The sequence below is a fragment of the Oncorhynchus mykiss genome, chromosome 17 (assembly GCF_013265735.2).
Source record: "Oncorhynchus mykiss isolate Arlee chromosome 17, USDA_OmykA_1.1, whole genome shotgun sequence".
Classification (NCBI taxonomy): Eukaryota; Metazoa; Chordata; class Actinopteri; order Salmoniformes; family Salmonidae; genus Oncorhynchus; species Oncorhynchus mykiss.
In genome coordinates, this window is record NC_048581.1 from 35,689,595 (window position 1) to 35,708,754 (window position 19,160).

General features: G+C 42.1%; 1 protein-coding gene across 1 annotated transcript; it reads left to right on the forward strand.

Moving 5' to 3' along the window:
- The first annotated feature begins 199 nt into the window (after positions 1 to 199).
- On the forward strand, positions 200 to 18,923 carry cfap58 (cilia and flagella associated protein 58). Its single transcript, XM_021568317.2, has 18 exons — positions 200 to 429; positions 1,446 to 1,727; positions 1,980 to 2,128; positions 3,371 to 3,527; positions 3,874 to 4,068; positions 4,290 to 4,427; positions 5,223 to 5,382; positions 7,348 to 7,430; positions 7,792 to 7,983; positions 9,412 to 9,573; positions 9,671 to 9,817; positions 10,154 to 10,294; positions 10,818 to 11,041; positions 13,185 to 13,296; positions 13,496 to 13,600; positions 14,878 to 14,997; positions 15,255 to 15,388; positions 18,626 to 18,923. Exons 1-18 carry the CDS (start codon positions 424 to 426, stop codon positions 18,744 to 18,746), a joined length of 2,628 nt encoding a protein of 875 aa, XP_021423992.1. The 5' UTR covers positions 200 to 423; the 3' UTR covers positions 18,747 to 18,923.
- The last annotated feature ends 237 nt before the right edge of the window (positions 18,924 to 19,160 follow it).

Consider the following 19,160-nt stretch of genomic DNA (forward strand, 5'->3'; position numbering starts at 1 on the left):
CAATCTGAGGTCTGTACCTTTGAATGCTCGAATGTCCGGAGAATATTGAATATCAAATAAACGTTTTACCACGGTAAAAAAAAAACTTACATATTTCTAAGCTACAATGAGTGCTTGTTCATAATTTAAAACAATTATAATATTAAAGTGAAATTAGTTGAAACGTATTAAAGTTTATTTTGTCCCAGGGCAGGCTCAAGTCATCATCTTCATGCCACACCTGCGCGAACCCAGAGAACGGGCAGTCGTTGCCTGGTAACGGGATGCGTTTCCTTGGAGTGTATGAATGAACAACATGCAGAGAGCTAGCTTAGCTACTGGAGCTAGCCAGCTGTCAGTGTCCTAACAAATGAGTCGCAGACATTTGGAAATAACAATCTTGTGTATTATAACTAAGCGCTTTTGACTAACGGGACAGGAAACATGGAGGTAAGTTGTGCTGGTTTGTATAGCTAGCTAGATAGCTAAACGCTACGTTTTGTTTTGCCAAAACAAAAGCAACAGTGCAACAGGTGCCAAATTACTGTACGTTAGCTAACTTTGTCTTCCGCTGGGTAGTATTCATTAGTGGACACAGCAGAAAAACGTTTAGCAAAGGATAACAAACACAAGGCTTTCTTGTTGGAAAACTTCAGTCGGTTTTCTGGCGTCTAGTTGGTGACGAGTGAATAATCACCTACTGTATCGTGACTGTCTGTACTCTGTGTGTGCAGAAAGCTCTCAATCTGATTCAAACTCCATTCACCAGCAGCAGCTCTGTAAGCGTTCGGCCTAATTCAAAATACTTTCGTTGATCGCCAAATATGAAGTTTCGTGGAGCAACTATATTAATTTAAGGCCGGTATGCACTTCCAAAAAAAGGTCTACATAAAAAATTGACAAGCAATGCCTTTTCAGCACCTCCAATGACAGTACATACCGGTCATAACATGTAAATTAAGATAATTGCTTAGCGAAACTCCATATTTGGTGATCAACGACGAACGTATTTTGACATTAAAACGCATACAGCGCTGGTGAATGGGAGTTTGAATCAGCTTTCTGGGCGAGAGGTCTCTAACGCACAGAAAGATAGATACTGGTTCGGGATTGCAGTATGTTGACGTTGCAGAACTGTCAAGATTTCTTCGTTAACTTTATTTTTCGTCCAATAATTTTTATTCATGTCACTGCATTTCTATAATAGGCTTATAGTAACTAGTGACAGTTAAGAATCAATATATCTTTATTGTCACAATCAGGTCATGTGTAGTATAGTCAGGGCAAAAAACAAGATCAACTGCAACAGATACACATAAGATGAATAGAAAACAGATCAGCTACAGTAGTTATTGCAGGAGTGAAACCATACAGAGAACATAATGTGTCAATTTCAGTGCCTTGCAATTAGCTTACTCTCTCAGATTTGACAAGTGCTTGATTGCAGTTTGTGTGTCCTTTCCCAGGATAAAGGTCAAAAGCCAGAAGCAGATGAGAACAGTTTTGAATCACTGGAGAAGGAGTTCCAGGAGGTTCTCGATGAGCTGGTGGGAGACAAGAGCCTGGACAAATTCCGGGTTGAATATGAGAAACTGACCAATGCCCTGAAGAAGTCCCACGAGAGCGAGAAGAGGCTGATGACAAAATGCAGGGAGCTGAATGCAGAGATAGTGTCCAATTCAGTAAAAGTTGCTACTGCACTGAAGTTGTCCCAGGAAGATCAAACAACTATAACTTCTCTGAAGAAGGTAGGCCTTTTATGGTGAAAACATGAGTAGCTGCAGAGATGTGTAATAGGCCTACAGCCTAAGGTTAGGACGAAGGTTGTCATTAGTGTTGTTGCCAATAAGCTCTTGTAGGCTATTATGGAGTAAAATATTCACACTTCATTTTGAGCAGAATAGAGCAGTGTTTTAGAGTTGTGCTTTGTTTCAACATGTCCCAGATTTGTCATAGTAATATGGCCATACTGTACAATTGAACACTTTTTTTTCTTTTAGGAAATAGAAAAGGCTTGGAAAATGGTTGATGCAGCCCACGATAAAGAGCTCAGAGCAAAAGAGACAATTCAAACATTGAAACATGAAATTTCAAATCTAACAAAACTTGTTGAACAAGGTGCTGGCTTGTCCGTGGGTCAAGAACATGGGTGAGTTGAGTTGTGCACACTCACACTGTAAATTGTCCACTTCCTTTGAATTAACCAATTCACTAGAGATTATTGTCATACCTGAAGGCCTACATACAATGCTTAATTTGAGCCGAATCCTGCCGGAACAAGATCCCGCAGTTTTGGACTGCTTCGTTTTGGCACCTCTTTGCCTGGATCCGGTACCTCATGGCATGACAAACATTTCCTCTATTTGCAATGTAAAAATAAAAATATCCTAGTTAGGCTATATCAAGTTGCCTCAACGTTAATTCTCCTGCCCCCTAAAAAACGTTATGGAAAAACTTAGATTTTCAGCCTGCACTTATTCTGAGAATTGATTCGTGTTGGGCTGGGTCCGGGTTTAAGTTTGTACAACATTGTAGCCTATGTTTTGGGACCAACCCTTGTCCATTGCTGTGGTGAGAGAGAGAAGCATGCACCTGTATCTCTCACAGAACTACATTGAGATTCTATTTTTGTGATCTCTCTGCTCTGATAGACATGTGTCTGTAACTCTCCATCTTGCCAGCATTGCACTTCATCATAAAAATATAAATAGGCCCTATTATAAGTATTGTAATTGAAATACAAGTTCAGTATAATGACTCTAGGGGGACAACACTATTTTACAAAGTATCTTGAGAGATAATGGCACGAGTGCATCGGCCATTACTGGTGAGTGCACATCCACTAGCCTATCTTCATCATTGGGTGGCTCAGTCGTTTATATTGATCTCAGTTTGTCAATGTCAGAGTAGCCTGTCATATCGGTAATTTCTGTGGTCCAAAAAAAAGTTATGTCAAATGATGTAGAATTGCATGAAATGCACTTATAAAAGGACATTTTTGTGTGCAAGAAACGCTTCTGCTCTAGGCTACTCTATGCCACGATGCAAATATGGCATAGAGTGGATGTGCTTCTATGGATGTGCAGGATTCTCTATTTACACATAGTCTCTGGTCTACTCGTAGAGAACAGACTACTCTGGAGAATATAGTGCTCGTTTGATAAAGGTCAATCAAAGCTGAATCAATATCTGCAAGATCACATAATGCCAAATATAATAGCATAGTATAAAGCTACTGTAAGACAAAAAACACCACAGAACACGATATTTCCACGGTGACGGGAAGGGGCGGTTACCTACGGATCCTCAGCCTACAAATTAAGCACTGCCTACATCTCTAGATAACGATAACATTAGAGGAGTTTCAACTGAAATCTAATTTGTTTTTCAGTGTAAATGATCTGCTGAAAATCAAAGAGGAACTAACCAAGGAAAGAGATGAACTGCTTACGGAAGTGGTGACACTACGAAAGAATCTAACAAAGGCCACCGCCAGTCAACAAGAGATGGAGGTTCAAAAAGAAAAGGCGATGGAAACCATATCTCAGGTAATGCAGAAACTCAACATCACCATTTTTAAAAAATGTATGTGGTGCATTTGCTTTACCTTCACTTAACTGGCAGGTAAGGCTTTAGTTATTAGGTAGGTATTATGGCCATACACTTGGTAGTTGTCTGGATCCTGACTCTGTAATTGTTTATAATTTCAGTCCTCATTTCCATTCGGTTGCAAATAAACCAGTAGGCTTTATTTGCTGTACAGTGTGTCTTGGCACATCTAGCCCTAAATTAAGTGGGGCCTTATTATATAGTAAGTCCACTCCAGTGCCTGCTTTCTGTCAAAATACTTGCTAGTAACAACATTGTTTTTATCCTATATTCTGTCCAACATAGCTCCAGCAAGACATTCAGGTTCGTCAGAACGAGTGCTCGCGGGAGACACGGCGGAAGGAGAAGCTGGAGAAGGAAGTGAAGCAGCTGCACACAGACCTGGACACCAAGCAGTCGGACATTAAAGTGCTGAACCTGCAGAGCCAGCGCAGCAAAGAGGAGCAGCAGAGGCTGGAGCAGCAGCTGCGGGAGCAGAAGGTGAGGCCGTGACCAGGGGTGATGTCCCACCCGCCCTCCCTGTCCACCGGTCCTCTCCCTTCCCCTCCATCCTCCAATCTTTTCACAGATGGGCTGGCGAGGGAACACCAACTTGAGAGATGGTGCCAGTCGTACACACATGGAATACAACTTTTACATGTATGCTTTAGGGGGATTAGATTTAATGTGTGATTTGATTTGTGCCGTTTGTCCCCTCGCAGATTCTCAATGAGCGGGCCACAAAGGAGCTGGAGCAACTGCAAGTGAGAAACACCAAACTCCAGCAGGAGAATGAACAGAATGCCCTGAGTTTGGAGCAGCTCTCCCTCGACACACAGCAAAGGGCATCTGACCTTAAGGTAAAGTGTGTGTGTGTGTGTGTGTGTGTGTGTGTGTGTGTGTGTGTGTGTGTGTGTGTGTGTGTGTGTGTGTGTGTGTGTGTGTGTGTGTGTGTGTGTGTGTGTGAAGCTCCACATATGACAGAAACCAATAGAGAGCCCTCACAAAGTGCTGCCTACTGTTGATCGAAACATCATTCCAGTAAAACCTTTTATTAATCATGGGACCCTGTTTTTCGCACACCATTGCAAGGCAGCACATATGGGCCCATATTCACAAAGTGTGGCAAAGTAGGAGTGTAAGGATCGATGCTGGAGACGAGAAGCAGGTACAGGGAGTAAACATTTAATAAAACACGGACATGAAACAGAACAGGAACAGCGTCTGGACAGGGGCAAAAACAACAACATCAATGCTGACATAGGGAACAAACTGAGGAGCAGACAGATATCGAGGGGATAATCAACAAAGCAATGGAGTCCAGGTGAGTCCAATATTGCATAATGATGGTGACAGGCGTGCGTAATGAAGGGCAGCCTGGCGCTCGAGAGGGGGAGCGGGAGCAAGCGTGACAGTACTCCCCCTCTAGGGGCGGCACCCGGCGTACCACCTGGGCGAGCTTGACGGGATGGCCGAGGCATGGGCGCTGGACAAGCTGGCTGAGGCGTGGGAGACAACGAAAATTGGACAGGAGCCCTAATGTCAGCAACACAATAAATACCTATTCTCTCTCTCTCTCTGACCCCCCACCCCCTCTCTCTTTCTCTCTCTCTTCTCATCTCTCTTCCTCCCTCCTTTTGTTCCCACCTCCTCAGATGAAGGAGGAGGAGGTGAATCAGATGCGTCAGGAGATTGCCAAACTAACAAAGATGAGAGAGGCCACTCAGCGGAAGTTCCGACAGACGGAGGATCAGAAGTTGGAAGTGGAGCAGCAGAGGGACATGCTGAAAAACCAGATCGCTGGCCTGGAGAGAGGCAAGGATACACACACACTATGCACACTCACAGGACAATAAATACACACTATATACACACTCACACAACACCACACATGCACACATATACAGTGCCTTGCGAAAGTATTCGGCCCCCTTGAACTTTGCGACCTTTTGCCACATTTCAGGCTTCAAACATAAAGATATAAAACTGTATTTTTTTGTGAAGAATCAACAACAAGTGGGACACAATCATGAAGTGGAACGACATTTATTGGATATTTCAAACTTTTTTAACAAATCAAAAACTGAAAAATTGAGCGTGCAAAATTATTCAGCCCCCTTAAGTTAATACTTTGTAGCGCCACCTTTTGCTGCGATTACAGCTGTAAGCCGCTTGGGGTATGTCTCTATCAGTTTTGCACATCGAGAGACTGAAATTTTTTCCCATTCCTCCTTGCAAAACAGCTCGAGCTCAGTGAGGTTGGATGGAGAGCATTTGTGAACAGCAGTTTTCAGTTCTTTCCACAGATTCTCGATTGGATTCAGGTCTGGACTTTGACTTGGCCATTCTAACACCTGGATATGTTTATTTTTGAACCATTCCATTGTAGATTTTGCTTTATGTTTTGGATCATTGTCTTGTTGGAAGACAAATCTCCGTCCCAGTCTCAGGTCTTTTACAGACTCCATCAGGTTTTCTTCCAGAATGGTCCTGTATTTGGCTCCATCCATCTTCCCATCAATTTTAACCATCTTCCCTGTCCCTGCTGAAGAAAAGCAGGCCCAAACCATGATGCTGCCACCACCATGTTTGACAGTGGGGATGGTGTGTTCAGCTGTGTTGCTTTTACGCCAAACATAACGTTTTGCATTGTTGCCAAAAAGTTCAATTTTGGTTTCATCTGACCAGACCACCTTCTTCCACATGTTTGGTGTGTCTCCCAGGTGGCTTGTGGCAAACTTTAAACAACACTTTTTATGGATATCTTTAAGAAATGGCTTTCTTCTTGCCACTCTTCCATAAAGGCCAGATTTGTGCAATATACGACTGATTGTTGTCCTATGGACAGAGTCTCCCACCTCAGCTGTAGATCTCTGCAGTTCATCCAGAGTGATCATGGGCCTCTTGGCTGCATCTCTGATCAGTCTTCTCCTTGTATGAGCTGAAAGTTTAGAGGGACGGCCAGGTCTTGGTAGATTTGCAGTGGTCTGATACTCCTTCCATTTCAATATTATCGCTTGCACAGTGCTCCTTGGGATGTTTAAAGCTTGGGAAATCTTTTTGTATCCAAATTCGGCTTTAAACTTCTTCACAACAGTATCTCGGACCTGCCTGGTGTGTTCCTTGTTCTTCATGATGCTCTCTGCGCTTTTAACGGACCTCTGAGACTATCACAGTGCAGGTGCATTTATACGGAGACTTGATTACACACAGGTGGATTGTATTTATCATCATTAGTCATTTAGGTCAACATTGGATCATTCAGAGATCCTCACTGAACTTCTGGAGAGAGTTTGCTGCACTGAAAGTAAAGGGGCTGAATAATTTTGCACGCCCAATTTTTCAGTTTTTGATTTGTTAAAAAAGTTTGAAATATCCAATAAATGTCGTTCCACTTCACGATTGTGTCCCACTTGTTGTTGATTCTTCACAAAAAAATACAGTTTTATATCTTTATGTTTGAAGCCTGAAATGTGGCAAAAGGTCGCAAAGTTCAAGGGGGCCGAATACTTTCGCAAGGCACTGTATCCCGGGATTGAACCCGGATCTGTAGTGACGCTTCTAGCACTGTGATGCAGTTCCTTAGACCGCTGCTCCTCTCGGGAGGCCAAATGCACTCTTTTTGACAGGAAGATGCCATTTTTTCTTACCTTTTAGTAACTCTGAAAATATTAAATGTAGTGGTTCCGTTGTGGTGGGGTTTGTGTGCAAGGTACATCAATTATGTATACAGAATTTCTGTCATTCTCTCTCACTCAAAAACATTAACCATGTGAACAGAAATGGAGTCCTCCAAAAAGCAGATGGAGATTGACAAGAAAGGCATTGACGAACTGGTGCGGGAAAGAGACATCCTGAACAAGGTATGTAGAGAATAATATAATTTAGCAGACACTTTTATTTGAAGCAACTTGCAGAACTGTCAACATTGACAGTGACAAACATCCAGTGTGTACCCCATGCAGAAATCAAACCGACAACCCCGGCATTGCCAGCACCTACTACTACATGACATTATGTGCATAGCCTATCATGTTGCAGGTCTTGTTTAGCATGATTTGTTTCATTAGACACATCTTAATGTGACAAACGTGCACCAAGCACACTCTCATCTGCTCATAACCCATTGTTAAAGTGTGTTTGTGTTTGTTTGTGCATGTACATTTGTGTGTGTGTGTGTTTGTTTTGTGCGTGTTTGCATGCACGTGTGTGTGTACATTGTAGAACATGATCAAGGCAGCTAATGCCACGGAGAAGCAGCTGAATGTAGTGAAGCTCCATGAGCAGTCCAAGAAGAACCTGGACCAGGAGATCATGAACTACCGCGACGAGGCCCAGAAGCAGCGCAAGATCATCTACCAGCTAGAGAAGGAGCGTGACCGCTATATCAACGAGGCCAGCGACCTCACACACAAGGTGCACTAAGATAGCTCAGGGATGAGTGGAGAGACCAGGGGCCTCATTTATAAACGCTGCATATGTACAAAATATTATATTTTGCGTGCAAAACATAACATGCACCCGTTTTCAGTGCATTTATAAAAACTGAACTTGCCTGGAGAATGTGCTTACCTCCACGCAAAGTTCAGACCATCCAAAGCACAACTTCTTGCTACTTAGAGTAATTATTGCATTGCAAGCAGGCAAGTAAGTACTTTGTGCAAATGAGGAATGGTTAGGTTGACACGCTGTTCATAAAACAACAACAACAGAAAAACATAATGACAAAACAAATGCTTTTTGTCGTTACTAAGAAGAGCGAACATCTATTTACTTTATATTTGCAATCTAATTGATAACTAGGAATTATTGAACCTTTATTTAGGCTGGGTAGTTCCATTGAGACCAAGGACTCTTTTACAAGGATGCCCTGCCATGACAAGACCAAGCAGTTAAAAGCCGTTTTACTTATATCTGTGGTGACAAAAGGAGTTTCAAGATTTATCCATCCCTTTGACTGGATATGGTATCTCGTACATCTATTAGTAACGACAAAGACAGTACAGTATGAAGATAGGCAGAAACTGCTTTTCCAATAGAAATCCCCAAAGATGAAAACATTGTGGTAACACTTCCAAAACATTTGATAGAATGTGCCATTGCTTGTTTTTGGTGAAACTGTTCTGGCTTAATTTCAGTATACGTCCAAATTATACAGAAAATAGGGTGTTATTAATCACCATAAAAGCTGAAAGTTTTCCTGGCGAATAAATAATGCTCATTCACATGCACACAGTTTTAGGACGGGGCTGATTTTATAGTGAGAAACATGCGTATGTATGGTGTACGCCAAGTTTATGAATCTCAAATGTTTTTTTATAAGTAATGGGTTTTCAGAAATGGGTGACGTAGATATTTAGTGTGAGAATTACACAATGCTTATCAATGAGGTGCCCAGAGTGCTGGCAGGTCTTATTCGTTGTGATCTAAAGGGCATAGCTGATCCTAAATCCACGTTGGATACATAACAGCCCCAGGGATTTAGGCTCAGTTACATACTGTACCAGTAATGTAGCACTAGCATTAATGTTGATGAAGCAGAGAAAATGGGAGGGAACTCCATTTGAACATTGCAGTTTATCAATTAGGATTTCAACACAGAAGACGAGATAATGTGATATGCGACGTGTGTTGCAACAGACTAAACATTGTTACATGTGGAGAAAATTTGAACATTACAGTTTATCATTTAGGACTACAACAAGCCGGTATTGTGTCTAGGTTGTCTTTTATAAACACTTAGCTATCAGCTTCTGGTTACGTAAGCCCATGTGTTATATTAAGTCCCAAACTAAACCCCCTCTTGGGATGATTTTTTGTTCTCTCTGTTCTTTTCTTCCACAGGTGCTCCAACACATGGAGGACATTAAAATGAGGGAGATGCAGATCTTTGAGTACAAGAAGAAGATTGCAGAGGCAGAGACCAAGCTCAAACAGCAGCAGAACCTCTATGAGGCGGTCCGATCTGATCGGAACCTCTACAGCAAGAACCTCATCGAAGCCCAGGTTGGATTTACATAGGAGTAGTCAGTCGTGTGGACAGGCAGGCAGGTGATTGTCCGGTCTGTCGACTCACTCATTCACTCTCCGCCCTCTCTTTCAGGATGAGATTACAGAGATGAAGAGGAAACTGAAGATCATGAACCATCAGATTGACCAGCTAAGGGAGGAGATCAACAGCAAAGAGTCTGCCCTGGTCAAGGAGCACCTGGAGTTCCAGCGAGTGGAGAAAGAGAAGGAGGCTCTGAAGGTAATTTACTATGCCGTGCTCACTGTGTGAGTGGCTGAAGTAACTACTGTGCAAATGTACTTTTTAGTCTGGGAACCCATTGGTGTAACTAGTCATTGAGCATTTTGTTTTACTCAAATATTAACACCAACCTGCTTTAGCTCTTTCAATCACACCAGGGTGACACCCATCCTGCCTTCTTGAAGCAAATGCTGCATTCCAAATGGCACCTAATTCCCTTTTATAGTGCACAACTTTTGACCAAGGCCCAAAGTGTTATCTTTTTCTTTACCCCTCATTTACCTCATTTTCAAATTCAAATTTTAAGTATAGGCCGTCTTTCCATTCCTCCCATAGGCCGAGCTCCAGAAAATGAAGCAGCAGGCTCAGGAGACTAAGCAGTTTATCGACAACCAGGAGGCCGAGGAGAGAAAGCTGCTCAAGATCATATCCGACGCTGATGCTGAGCGGCTCAGACAGAAGAAAGAATTGGATCAGGTAAGGGACAGAGAGAGGGATGGAAAGGTGGCTGGCTGCCTGCTTTCACTGAGAACTCACTGCCCATTCAAAGAGACAAATAGTACTGTCATAGCGATAAAATAGTGCTGATTTGAATTAAGGGGCGGGCCCTTCCAGTAGAGGCCTGGGATGGAGAGAGATGTTTTCATCAGCCAGCAGATCTGTCATGCCTTGGTGGTCACGCATCACATGTTTCAAAAAACATTGTGTTGATGTGGCTGCAGAAGGTGACAGAGGTGCAGCTTTTCATTTCTTCCTAATGAGGTTTGTCTTTGAATGTATGAGACCAAGTAAAACATTCTATAAATGTGACTTTCTAGGAAATAGCAGGTCATTTAGCAGGTCATCTACCAGTATCCATTTAGATGGAAAATAATCAAACACGTTATCACAAAGGGCCAATATCACAAATATGTTTTATTTCTAAATGTATTTTTACAGTCTTTGATCAAAGTAACCTGAGGTTTTTGTTGTTTGCTCTTTTGCCATCACCGTCTTGTAGGTGATCAGCGAGCGAGATATCCTGGGCACTCAGCTGGTGCGACGAAACGATGAGCTGGCCCTACTCTACGAGAAGATCAAGATCCAGCAGTCCATGCTGAACAAGGGAGAGATCCAGTACAACCAGAGGGTGGAGGACATTCGCCTCCTCAAGATGGAGATCAAGAAACTCAGACGGGAGAAGGGCATCCTGGCCAAGACTGTGGCTAATGTGGAAGACTTAAGGTGAGATTGAAAGAGGAAGAGAGAGAGGGAGTAAGAGAAAGACAGAGGTAGAGAGTGAGAGATTGCAAGACAGCAAGAAAGTGAGGGGGCGAGACAGAGGGTGGGAGACGCTGATATAGACAGAGCGCAGGGGGGACATAGGGAAACAGAGGAAGATTGAGACAAATTTCACTTGGACTCCGAAGAAAGCTCAAGCTAGATTTATTCAACCATTTGATGATACAAGCACATATATTTCTAACCTACTAGGCAGGGTCAACTCCTTGCACATCTACATAGCCAATGCATCTACGTTGCTAGGCAGGAACTAACTTGGTTCCTCTCAACTGGTATAGTCATGGCCTTGCCTGATGCTAGAACCTTTGTAGGCGTGGAAGTGAATGTGTGTGAGATAGGACTGTAGTAGGATGGTTGTTGGGGTGGGCCCCTCTGGCCCCCCTCCAAGAGGTTTCTTCTCACTTCTTCTGTTGACTTGGACCTCAAGTCGAATGCCTCGCTCCTCCCTGGTTCCGCAGCTGGCCTGCTTTATCAAAGACTAACTGTTGCCCTTCGCCTCCCTCATTAACTTTCCATACACGTTCCTTATTCACCTTTCAATGACACAGAACATAACCTTTTATTGCTAGGGGTTCCGCTACCAGAACATTTCAACAACATCTGGTGAAATGGCAGAGCGCGAAATTCCCAAAGAATTATTCGAAATATTTAACTTTCATACATTCACAAGTCCAATACACCAAATTAAAGCTTAACTTCTTGTTAATCTAGCCACCGTGTCAGATTTCAAAAAGGCTTTAGGGTGAAAGCAAACCATGCAATTATCTGAGGACAGCACCCCATCAAACAAACACATGACAATCATAATTCACCCTGCAAGGCGCGACACAAAAGTCAGAAATAACGATATAATTCATGTTGGCACTCAAATATGTCCCATAAACATCATAAATGGTCCTTTTGTTCAATAAATTCCGTCGTTATATCTCCAAAATGTCCATTTATTTGGCACGTTTGATTTAAAAAAAAAACACTGGTTCCAACTCGCACAACATGACTACAAATGATCTAATAAGTTACCTGTAATCTTGATCCAAACATTTCAAACAACTTTCCTAATACAACGTTAGGTATTTTTTAACGTAAATAATCAATAAAATTTAAGACTGGATAAACTGTGTTCAATACCGGATGAAAACAAAGTGGAGTGAGCTTTCAGGTCGTGCGCCCCAACCACAACAGTACACTAGACTCGACCCTCGTTCTGAACAGCCATACTTCTTCATCACCCAAAGAAAACATCAACCAATTTCTAAAGACTGTTGACATCCAGTGGAAGCGATAGGAACTGCAAGCAAGTGCCTTAGAAATCTAGATCCGCATAGAAAACCCATTGAAAACACTGTCACCTAAAAAAATATATATATCTGGGTTTCGCCTGCCAAATAAGTTCTGTTATACTCACAGACATTATTTTGACAGTTTTAGAAACGTTAGTGTTTTCTATCCAAATCTACCAATTATATGCATATCCTAGCTTCTGGGCCTGAGTAGCAGGCAGTTTACTTTGGGCATGCTTTTCATCCAAAGTTCCGAATGCTGCCCCCTATGCTAAAAAAGATAAACAGTTATCATATATGTTATGTAATCAATAAGTTATTATATAGTGACAGGAATAAGTATATTTCAAATTAGAACCCAACACCGTTCGAAGAGCACAGCACACTAAACTCCTAATCAATGTCTGTAATTTGTGCAAAATTCTTAATAACTTTTCTTTTCACATTATTTCACTATTTAAATTGTTTTTGTGGTACAAAAGTGCACAGATCTGTGCAGCAGGAATATTTCTGCATTGCTCAGTTTACATTGCTGTCTTATTCATCGGCATTGATTTGCTTTATTGTGAACCTGTTGATATCTGCAGCCCACAAAAGGTCACCATAGTGGCATTTTCTGGACATCTGCCATGAACAAAAATTTGAATTGATACAGGCTTGCCAATGTTTTTACATCCTTAATGATTAATGAAAATAATGGAATTGAAGTCTGTTTTCAATCTATTCTCCACTTGAATTTGTGGTCATAAAATATGTGATGAGGAAATGCCATGACATTTGATGCCCTTTTTGGGGTTTTGTGACAGACGTGAGGTTTACCACATGCAGAAGGAGCTGCTCAAAGAGAGGACAAGGTGCAGAGCCTTGGAGGAGGAGCTGGAGAATCCTATGAATGTACATCGTTGGAGAAGGCTGGAGGTGTGTGTGTGTGTGTGTGTGTGTGTGTGTGTGTGTGTGTGTGTGTGTGTGTGCATATTTTGTGAGTGCTTGGGCTCAAAAACATTTAGACCTGTTTCAGTACATTAACTTCTTAATGCTTCGGCCTAGCTTCTGTGAGACATAGCCAGAGAACCTATTTAGGGTTATACATTAATTCCTCTTATTTGACTTTCTTCAGGCCAGCGACCCAAGCACCTATGAGTTGATCCAGAAGATTCACTCTTTACAGAGGCGTCTGATAACCAAGAGTGAGGAGGTGGTGGAGAAAGAGCTTTTATTACAGGTAAACTCCAGATAAATCTGTCTTATCCTGTTGGCTACCCAAACACCAGGTGCTCCCACAGGGAGTAGGTTGGGTCACTGCAGAAATCAATGGAAGCCTGGGAGAATTGTTTCACTACTTCTTAATCATAACTTTCAGAAATTAGCATGGACTGCATACACTGAGTATACCAAACATTAGGAACACCTTCCTAATAATGAGTTGCAAGTTGCAACCCCCCCCCCGCCCCCCTTTTGCCCTCACAACAGCCTCAATTCGTCGGGACATGGTTGAGTGAAAAACCCAGCAGCGTTGCAGTTCTAGACAAAAACCAGTGCGCCTGGCACCTACTACTATACCCCGTTCAAAGGCACTTAAACCTTTTGTCTTGCCCATTCACCTTCTGAATGGCACACATGCACAATCCATATCTCAATTGTTTCGAGGCTTAAAAATCCTTCTTTAAAACCCTTTCCTGGAGTCAAATGACCTAGTGGCCTTATTTTTCATAATTTCTAAATTAATAAACATTATTTATTTTTTTACGCTGAAAATCTGGTGTTTCTATGTCAAACAGTTTTGATATATTTCTGTCCTCTGTGATATATAAAGTGTAATATTAGAAAGCAAACTAAAAATGAAGTACATTTCAACTCTATATGTGACATGGTATACAGGTGTCTTATTTTTTGTAAGGCCATAAACACCATGTTTATGGCTCACCATGTGTTTATTTTATCTTTATTTAACCAGGCAAGTCAGTTAAGAACAAATTCTTATTTTCAATGACGGCCTGGGAACAGTGGGTTAACTGCATGTTCAGGGGCAGAACGACAGATTTGTACCTTGTCAGCTCGGGGGTTTGAACTCACAACCTTCCGGTTACTAGTCCAACGCTCTAACCACTAGGCTACCCTGCCGCCCCAAATGTGTGTGAGGTGTATACTTTTGTTTCAAAGTAGATTTCTTTAAGACTGCCAAGAGACACTGATTTAGCCCACTGCAGTAAAATGTTAACCTGTCTCCTCTCCTTCATCTACACTGATTGAAGTGGATTTAAGTGACATCAATAAGGGATCATAGTTTTCAGCTGGATTCACCTGGTCACTCTATGTCATGGAAAGAGCAGGTGTTCTTAATTTTTATATACTCGGTGTAGATACAGTATGCAAATATGTAAATAATGGGTGGGTCGAGAGCTGGTAAGGAGGCGCCCAGTGGGATGTGTGCACATTTTTAAAGAGCCCATCTGAATGTTTCGCTGCCTAACGTCCCCTCTCTTCCACTTAAATGCTCAGGAGAAGGAGAAGCTGTACGTGGAGCTGAAGCACATTCTGTCCCGGCAGCCTGGACCGGAGGCAGCCGAGCAGCTTCAAATCTACCAGCAAACACTGAGGCAGAAGACAAAACAGCTCAAGGTCCTCTGTGCCTTTCATCTTCTTTTTGTACATCCCTCGTCTGTCTGTCTGCCTCTCTCTCTCTCTCTACTTCCAAGCAGCTCTGACCACTGGCAGAGAAATGGCCACTTCAGATACAGCAGGACCATGCACAGGCTTGCGAGCCAAGCTCACAGGCCCAGTGTAACTTTTTCCCTGCTATGTCATTTTCAGTTTAGTCCTATGCTGCTGCTTGAAGTTGATTTATTTTAGATGTCCTTTTAATCCCCCACATCCAGGCTTTGTCATCAGAGCTGAACATGTATGAGTCCCAGACACAGGAGTACAAGTATGAGATTGAGAGACTGGCCCATGAGCTGCAGAACATCAAGAAGAAGTACCTCAATCAGAAACGCAAAGAACAGCAGTGCAGGTAAAGATTATCCTGGTATAGTACTTACCAACCACGTGAATCACACTTGAGCTCATTCTGGGGTTTCTGATCTAAACTGATTGAACTGTTCAAGTAGGGCTTGGTGATATATCAAATTAATTTGAGTGTATATTTTTGTGCGATATTCCAAATGCCTGTATCGCAAGAATCAAGGTTTTGTTATTTTTCATTTTTATGATTGTTTATGTCCGCTTGTTCTCATGTTTTATTTTTGGTCTCATCTCCTTTACTCCTCTGTGCTGTGTGCACCTTCCCATTTGCACCAGAGATCTGTATATAATGACGAGTTGCACATCTCCGCCCTAACAATGGGAGTTGTTGTCACAAAGGTGGGAAGGCAGGTGACTAGCTTAGGTCCAAAATAAGCCCATAGAAACACATTGGCCTTATTTTGGACAGATTTTAGCGAGAGTGGAACCTCTCGCTTTGCCTCTTGCTCTATGGTTTACACACACACCAAGCCCCTCTCCCCATGCCACTCACGCCAACAAAGTTCAGAGATCACATCTTCTCTGACAAGTGGTTTCAACTCGCTATTTGTATTTGAGGTTTGGTCCAACAGAATCGGTCATCTGGACACCAAAACACATGTAGACATTATTTTACTAAAATAGAGAAGTTAACTTTTTGAACAATATCCTTTTTATGTTTCAACTACTCAAATTGCGCACAGAGCAGACACTACTAAAACAAGAGTATCAATTAACATTGATTTGCGAAAATGAATACTCAGTTTGTCGCAGGACATTAGGGTACCGCTTGCAGCATTTTAACCAAATACTGTTATACTAGCTGGCTAGTCTGTGTTTTATAAACCTGCAATAAGCATAAAACACAATTATACAGTTGAAGTCGGAAGTTTACATACAGTCGTGGCCAAAAGTTTTGAGAATGACACAAATATTAATTTTCACAGTCTGCTGCCTCAGTTTGTTTGATGGTCAATTTGCATATACTCCAGAATGTTATGAAGATTGATCAGATGAATTGCAATTCATTGCAAAGTCCCTCTTGCCATGCAAATGAACTGAATTCAAAAAACATTTCCACTGCATGTCAGCCCTGCCACAAAAGGACCAGCTGACATCATGTCAGTGATTCTCTCATTAACACAGGTGTGAGTGTTGACGAGGACAAGGCTGGAGATCACTCTGTCATGCTGATTGAGTTCGAATAACAGACTGGAAGCTTCAAAAGGAGGGTGGTGCTTGGAATCACTGTTCTTCCTCTGTCAACCATGGTCATTGCTTTGCACAAAAAGGGCTTCACAGGCAAGGATATTGCTGCCAGTAAGTTTGCACATAAATCAACCATTCATCAGATCTTTAAGAACTTCAAGGAGAGCGGTTCAATTGTTGTGAAGAAGGCTTCAGGGCGCCCAAGAAAGCTTCTGATAGGCTAATTGACATCATTTGAGTCAATTGGAGGTGGACCTGTGGATGTATTTCAAGGCCTATCTTCAAACCTAGTGCCTCTTTGCTTGACATCATGGGAAAATAAAAATAAATCAGCCAAGACCTCAGAAAAATAATTGTTGACCTCCACAAGTCTGGTTCATCCTTGGGAGCAATTTCCAAATGCCTGAAGGTACCACGTTCATCTGTACAAACAATAGTACACAAGTATAAACACCATGGGACCACGCAGCCGTCATACTGCTAAGGAAGGAGACGCCTTCTGTCTCCTAGAGATGAACGTACTTTGGTGCGAAAAATGCAAATCAATCCCAGAATAACAGCAAATGACCCTGTGAAGATGCTGGAGGAAATGGGTACAAAGTATCTATATCCACAACAGTAAAATGAGTCCAATGTCGACATAACCTGAAAGGCCGCTCAACAAGGAAGAAGCTACTGCTCCAAAACTGCCAAAATAAAGCCAGACTACGGTTTACAACTGCACATGGGGTCAAAGATCGTACTTTTTTGGAGAAATGTCCTCTGGTCTGATGAAATAAAAATAGAACTGTTTAGCCATGATAACCACCGTTATGTTTGGAGGAAAAAGGGGGAGGCTTGCAAGCCGATGAACACCATCCCAACCGTGAAGCATGGGGGTGGGAACATCATGTTGTGGGGGTGCTTTGCTGCAGGTGGGACTGGTGCACTTCACAAAATAGATGGAATCATGAAGTAGGAAAGTTGTGGATATATTGAGGCAACATCTCAAGACATCAGTCAGGAAGTTAAAGCTTGGTCGCAAATGGGTCTTCCAAATGGACAATGACCCCAAGCATACTTCCAAAGTTGTGGCAAAATGGCTTAAGGACAACAAAGTCAAGCTTTTGGAATGGCCATCACAAAGCCCTGACCTCAATCTCATAGAAAAATGGTGGGTAGAACTGAAAAAGCGTGTGAGAGCAAAGATGCCTACAAACCTGACTCAGTTACACCAGCTCTGTCAGGAGGAATGGGCCAAAATTCACCCAACTTATTGTGGGAAGCTTGTGGAAGGCTACCCAAAACATTTGACCTAAGGTAACCAATTTAAAGGTGATGCTACCAAATACATATTGAGTGTATGTAAACTTCTGACCCACTGGGAATGTGGTGAAAGAAATAAAAGCTGAAATAAATCATTCTCTCTACTATTATTCTGACATTTCACATTCTTAAGAAACAAGTGGTGATCCTAACTGACTTAAAACAGGGGATTTTTATTAGGATTAATTGTCAGGAATTGTGAGAAACTGATTTTAAATGTATTTGTCTAAGGTGTATGTAAACTTCCGACTTCAACTGTATAATTTATGGTACAGTATGTCTGAAGCCATCACTGATCACCCACCTCACATTGAAGGTCATCATCAGTTAGGATCATGCATTCAAAGACACTCACTTCAATTTCGCAACCCTTGTACATAGGGCTGGGTGATACGGCTTAAAAATCATATCTACATTAAAAAAAAAAATGTTAATGACCCCAACCTAAGTGTATGTAAACTTCCGACTGCAACTGTATTTAGTATAGTTCTATAAGAAAAAATATAACTTTTTAAACGTTTTACAATTTTTATTTTTCTGAAATTCACTGATGAGACTCAACTGCTCAAATCAAAAATGCTGGGAAGACGACCAGAGAATCAATTAGCTAGAGCTTAGGGCGACCTTACCGTGTGTGTGTGTGTGTGTGTGCGTGTGTTGACGGAGCAACTATTAAATGCTTCTGCATGTGTCTGTGTGACAGATTTCCTGGAACTCTCTTGTGTGTCCGCAGGGAGAAAGAGAGGAGCCTGGCCCAGGTGGGACAGTCGGTGATCCTGCCACAGCGCAGCGATGGTCCATGCTTCACCGGTGGAGGCTTCAGTCTTAAACAGCCTGGCAAAATCACCACCTAGAGGGAGAGACAAGAAGCTCCCTCCAGCCTTACAACGTCTTGACACACTGCCTCTTATTACCACTCATAGGACACTCATCGTTGTCGATACTGTTTTTAAGAGCTCTTATAAAGGAAAAATTAATATTACCAGAGTTGGACTGTGATTTTATTCAATAAAATCTTACTTCACGTATCAGTCTGGCCTCCAATATTTGTTTGAAGTTAGAAAATGGCGAGTCCAGTCAGCGTTCTCTCAGAAAGAAATGTGTGGGTTTAGGATAACCTCGGAAACCCTGAACTAAAATATTGTGTAATTGCGTCAGATGCTCCATTAGGTTCTGGAGAAAGGTGAATGAGAAAATTATACTAACGAGACTAGTGAAATCTCCACCCTGCTAAATGGAAACTCTCAGCCAAAGCCCTCAACCACTTC

Coding starts and splice junctions, on each gene's coding strand:
- cfap58 (XM_021568317.2), top strand. Junction 1,728..1,979: donor CTATAACTTCTCTGAAGAAG/GTAGGCCTTTTA, acceptor TTTTTCTTTTAG/GAAATAGAAAAGGCTTGGAA. Junction 7,431..7,791: donor AAAGAGACATCCTGAACAAG/GTATGTAGAGAA, acceptor TGTACATTGTAG/AACATGATCAAGGCAGCTAA.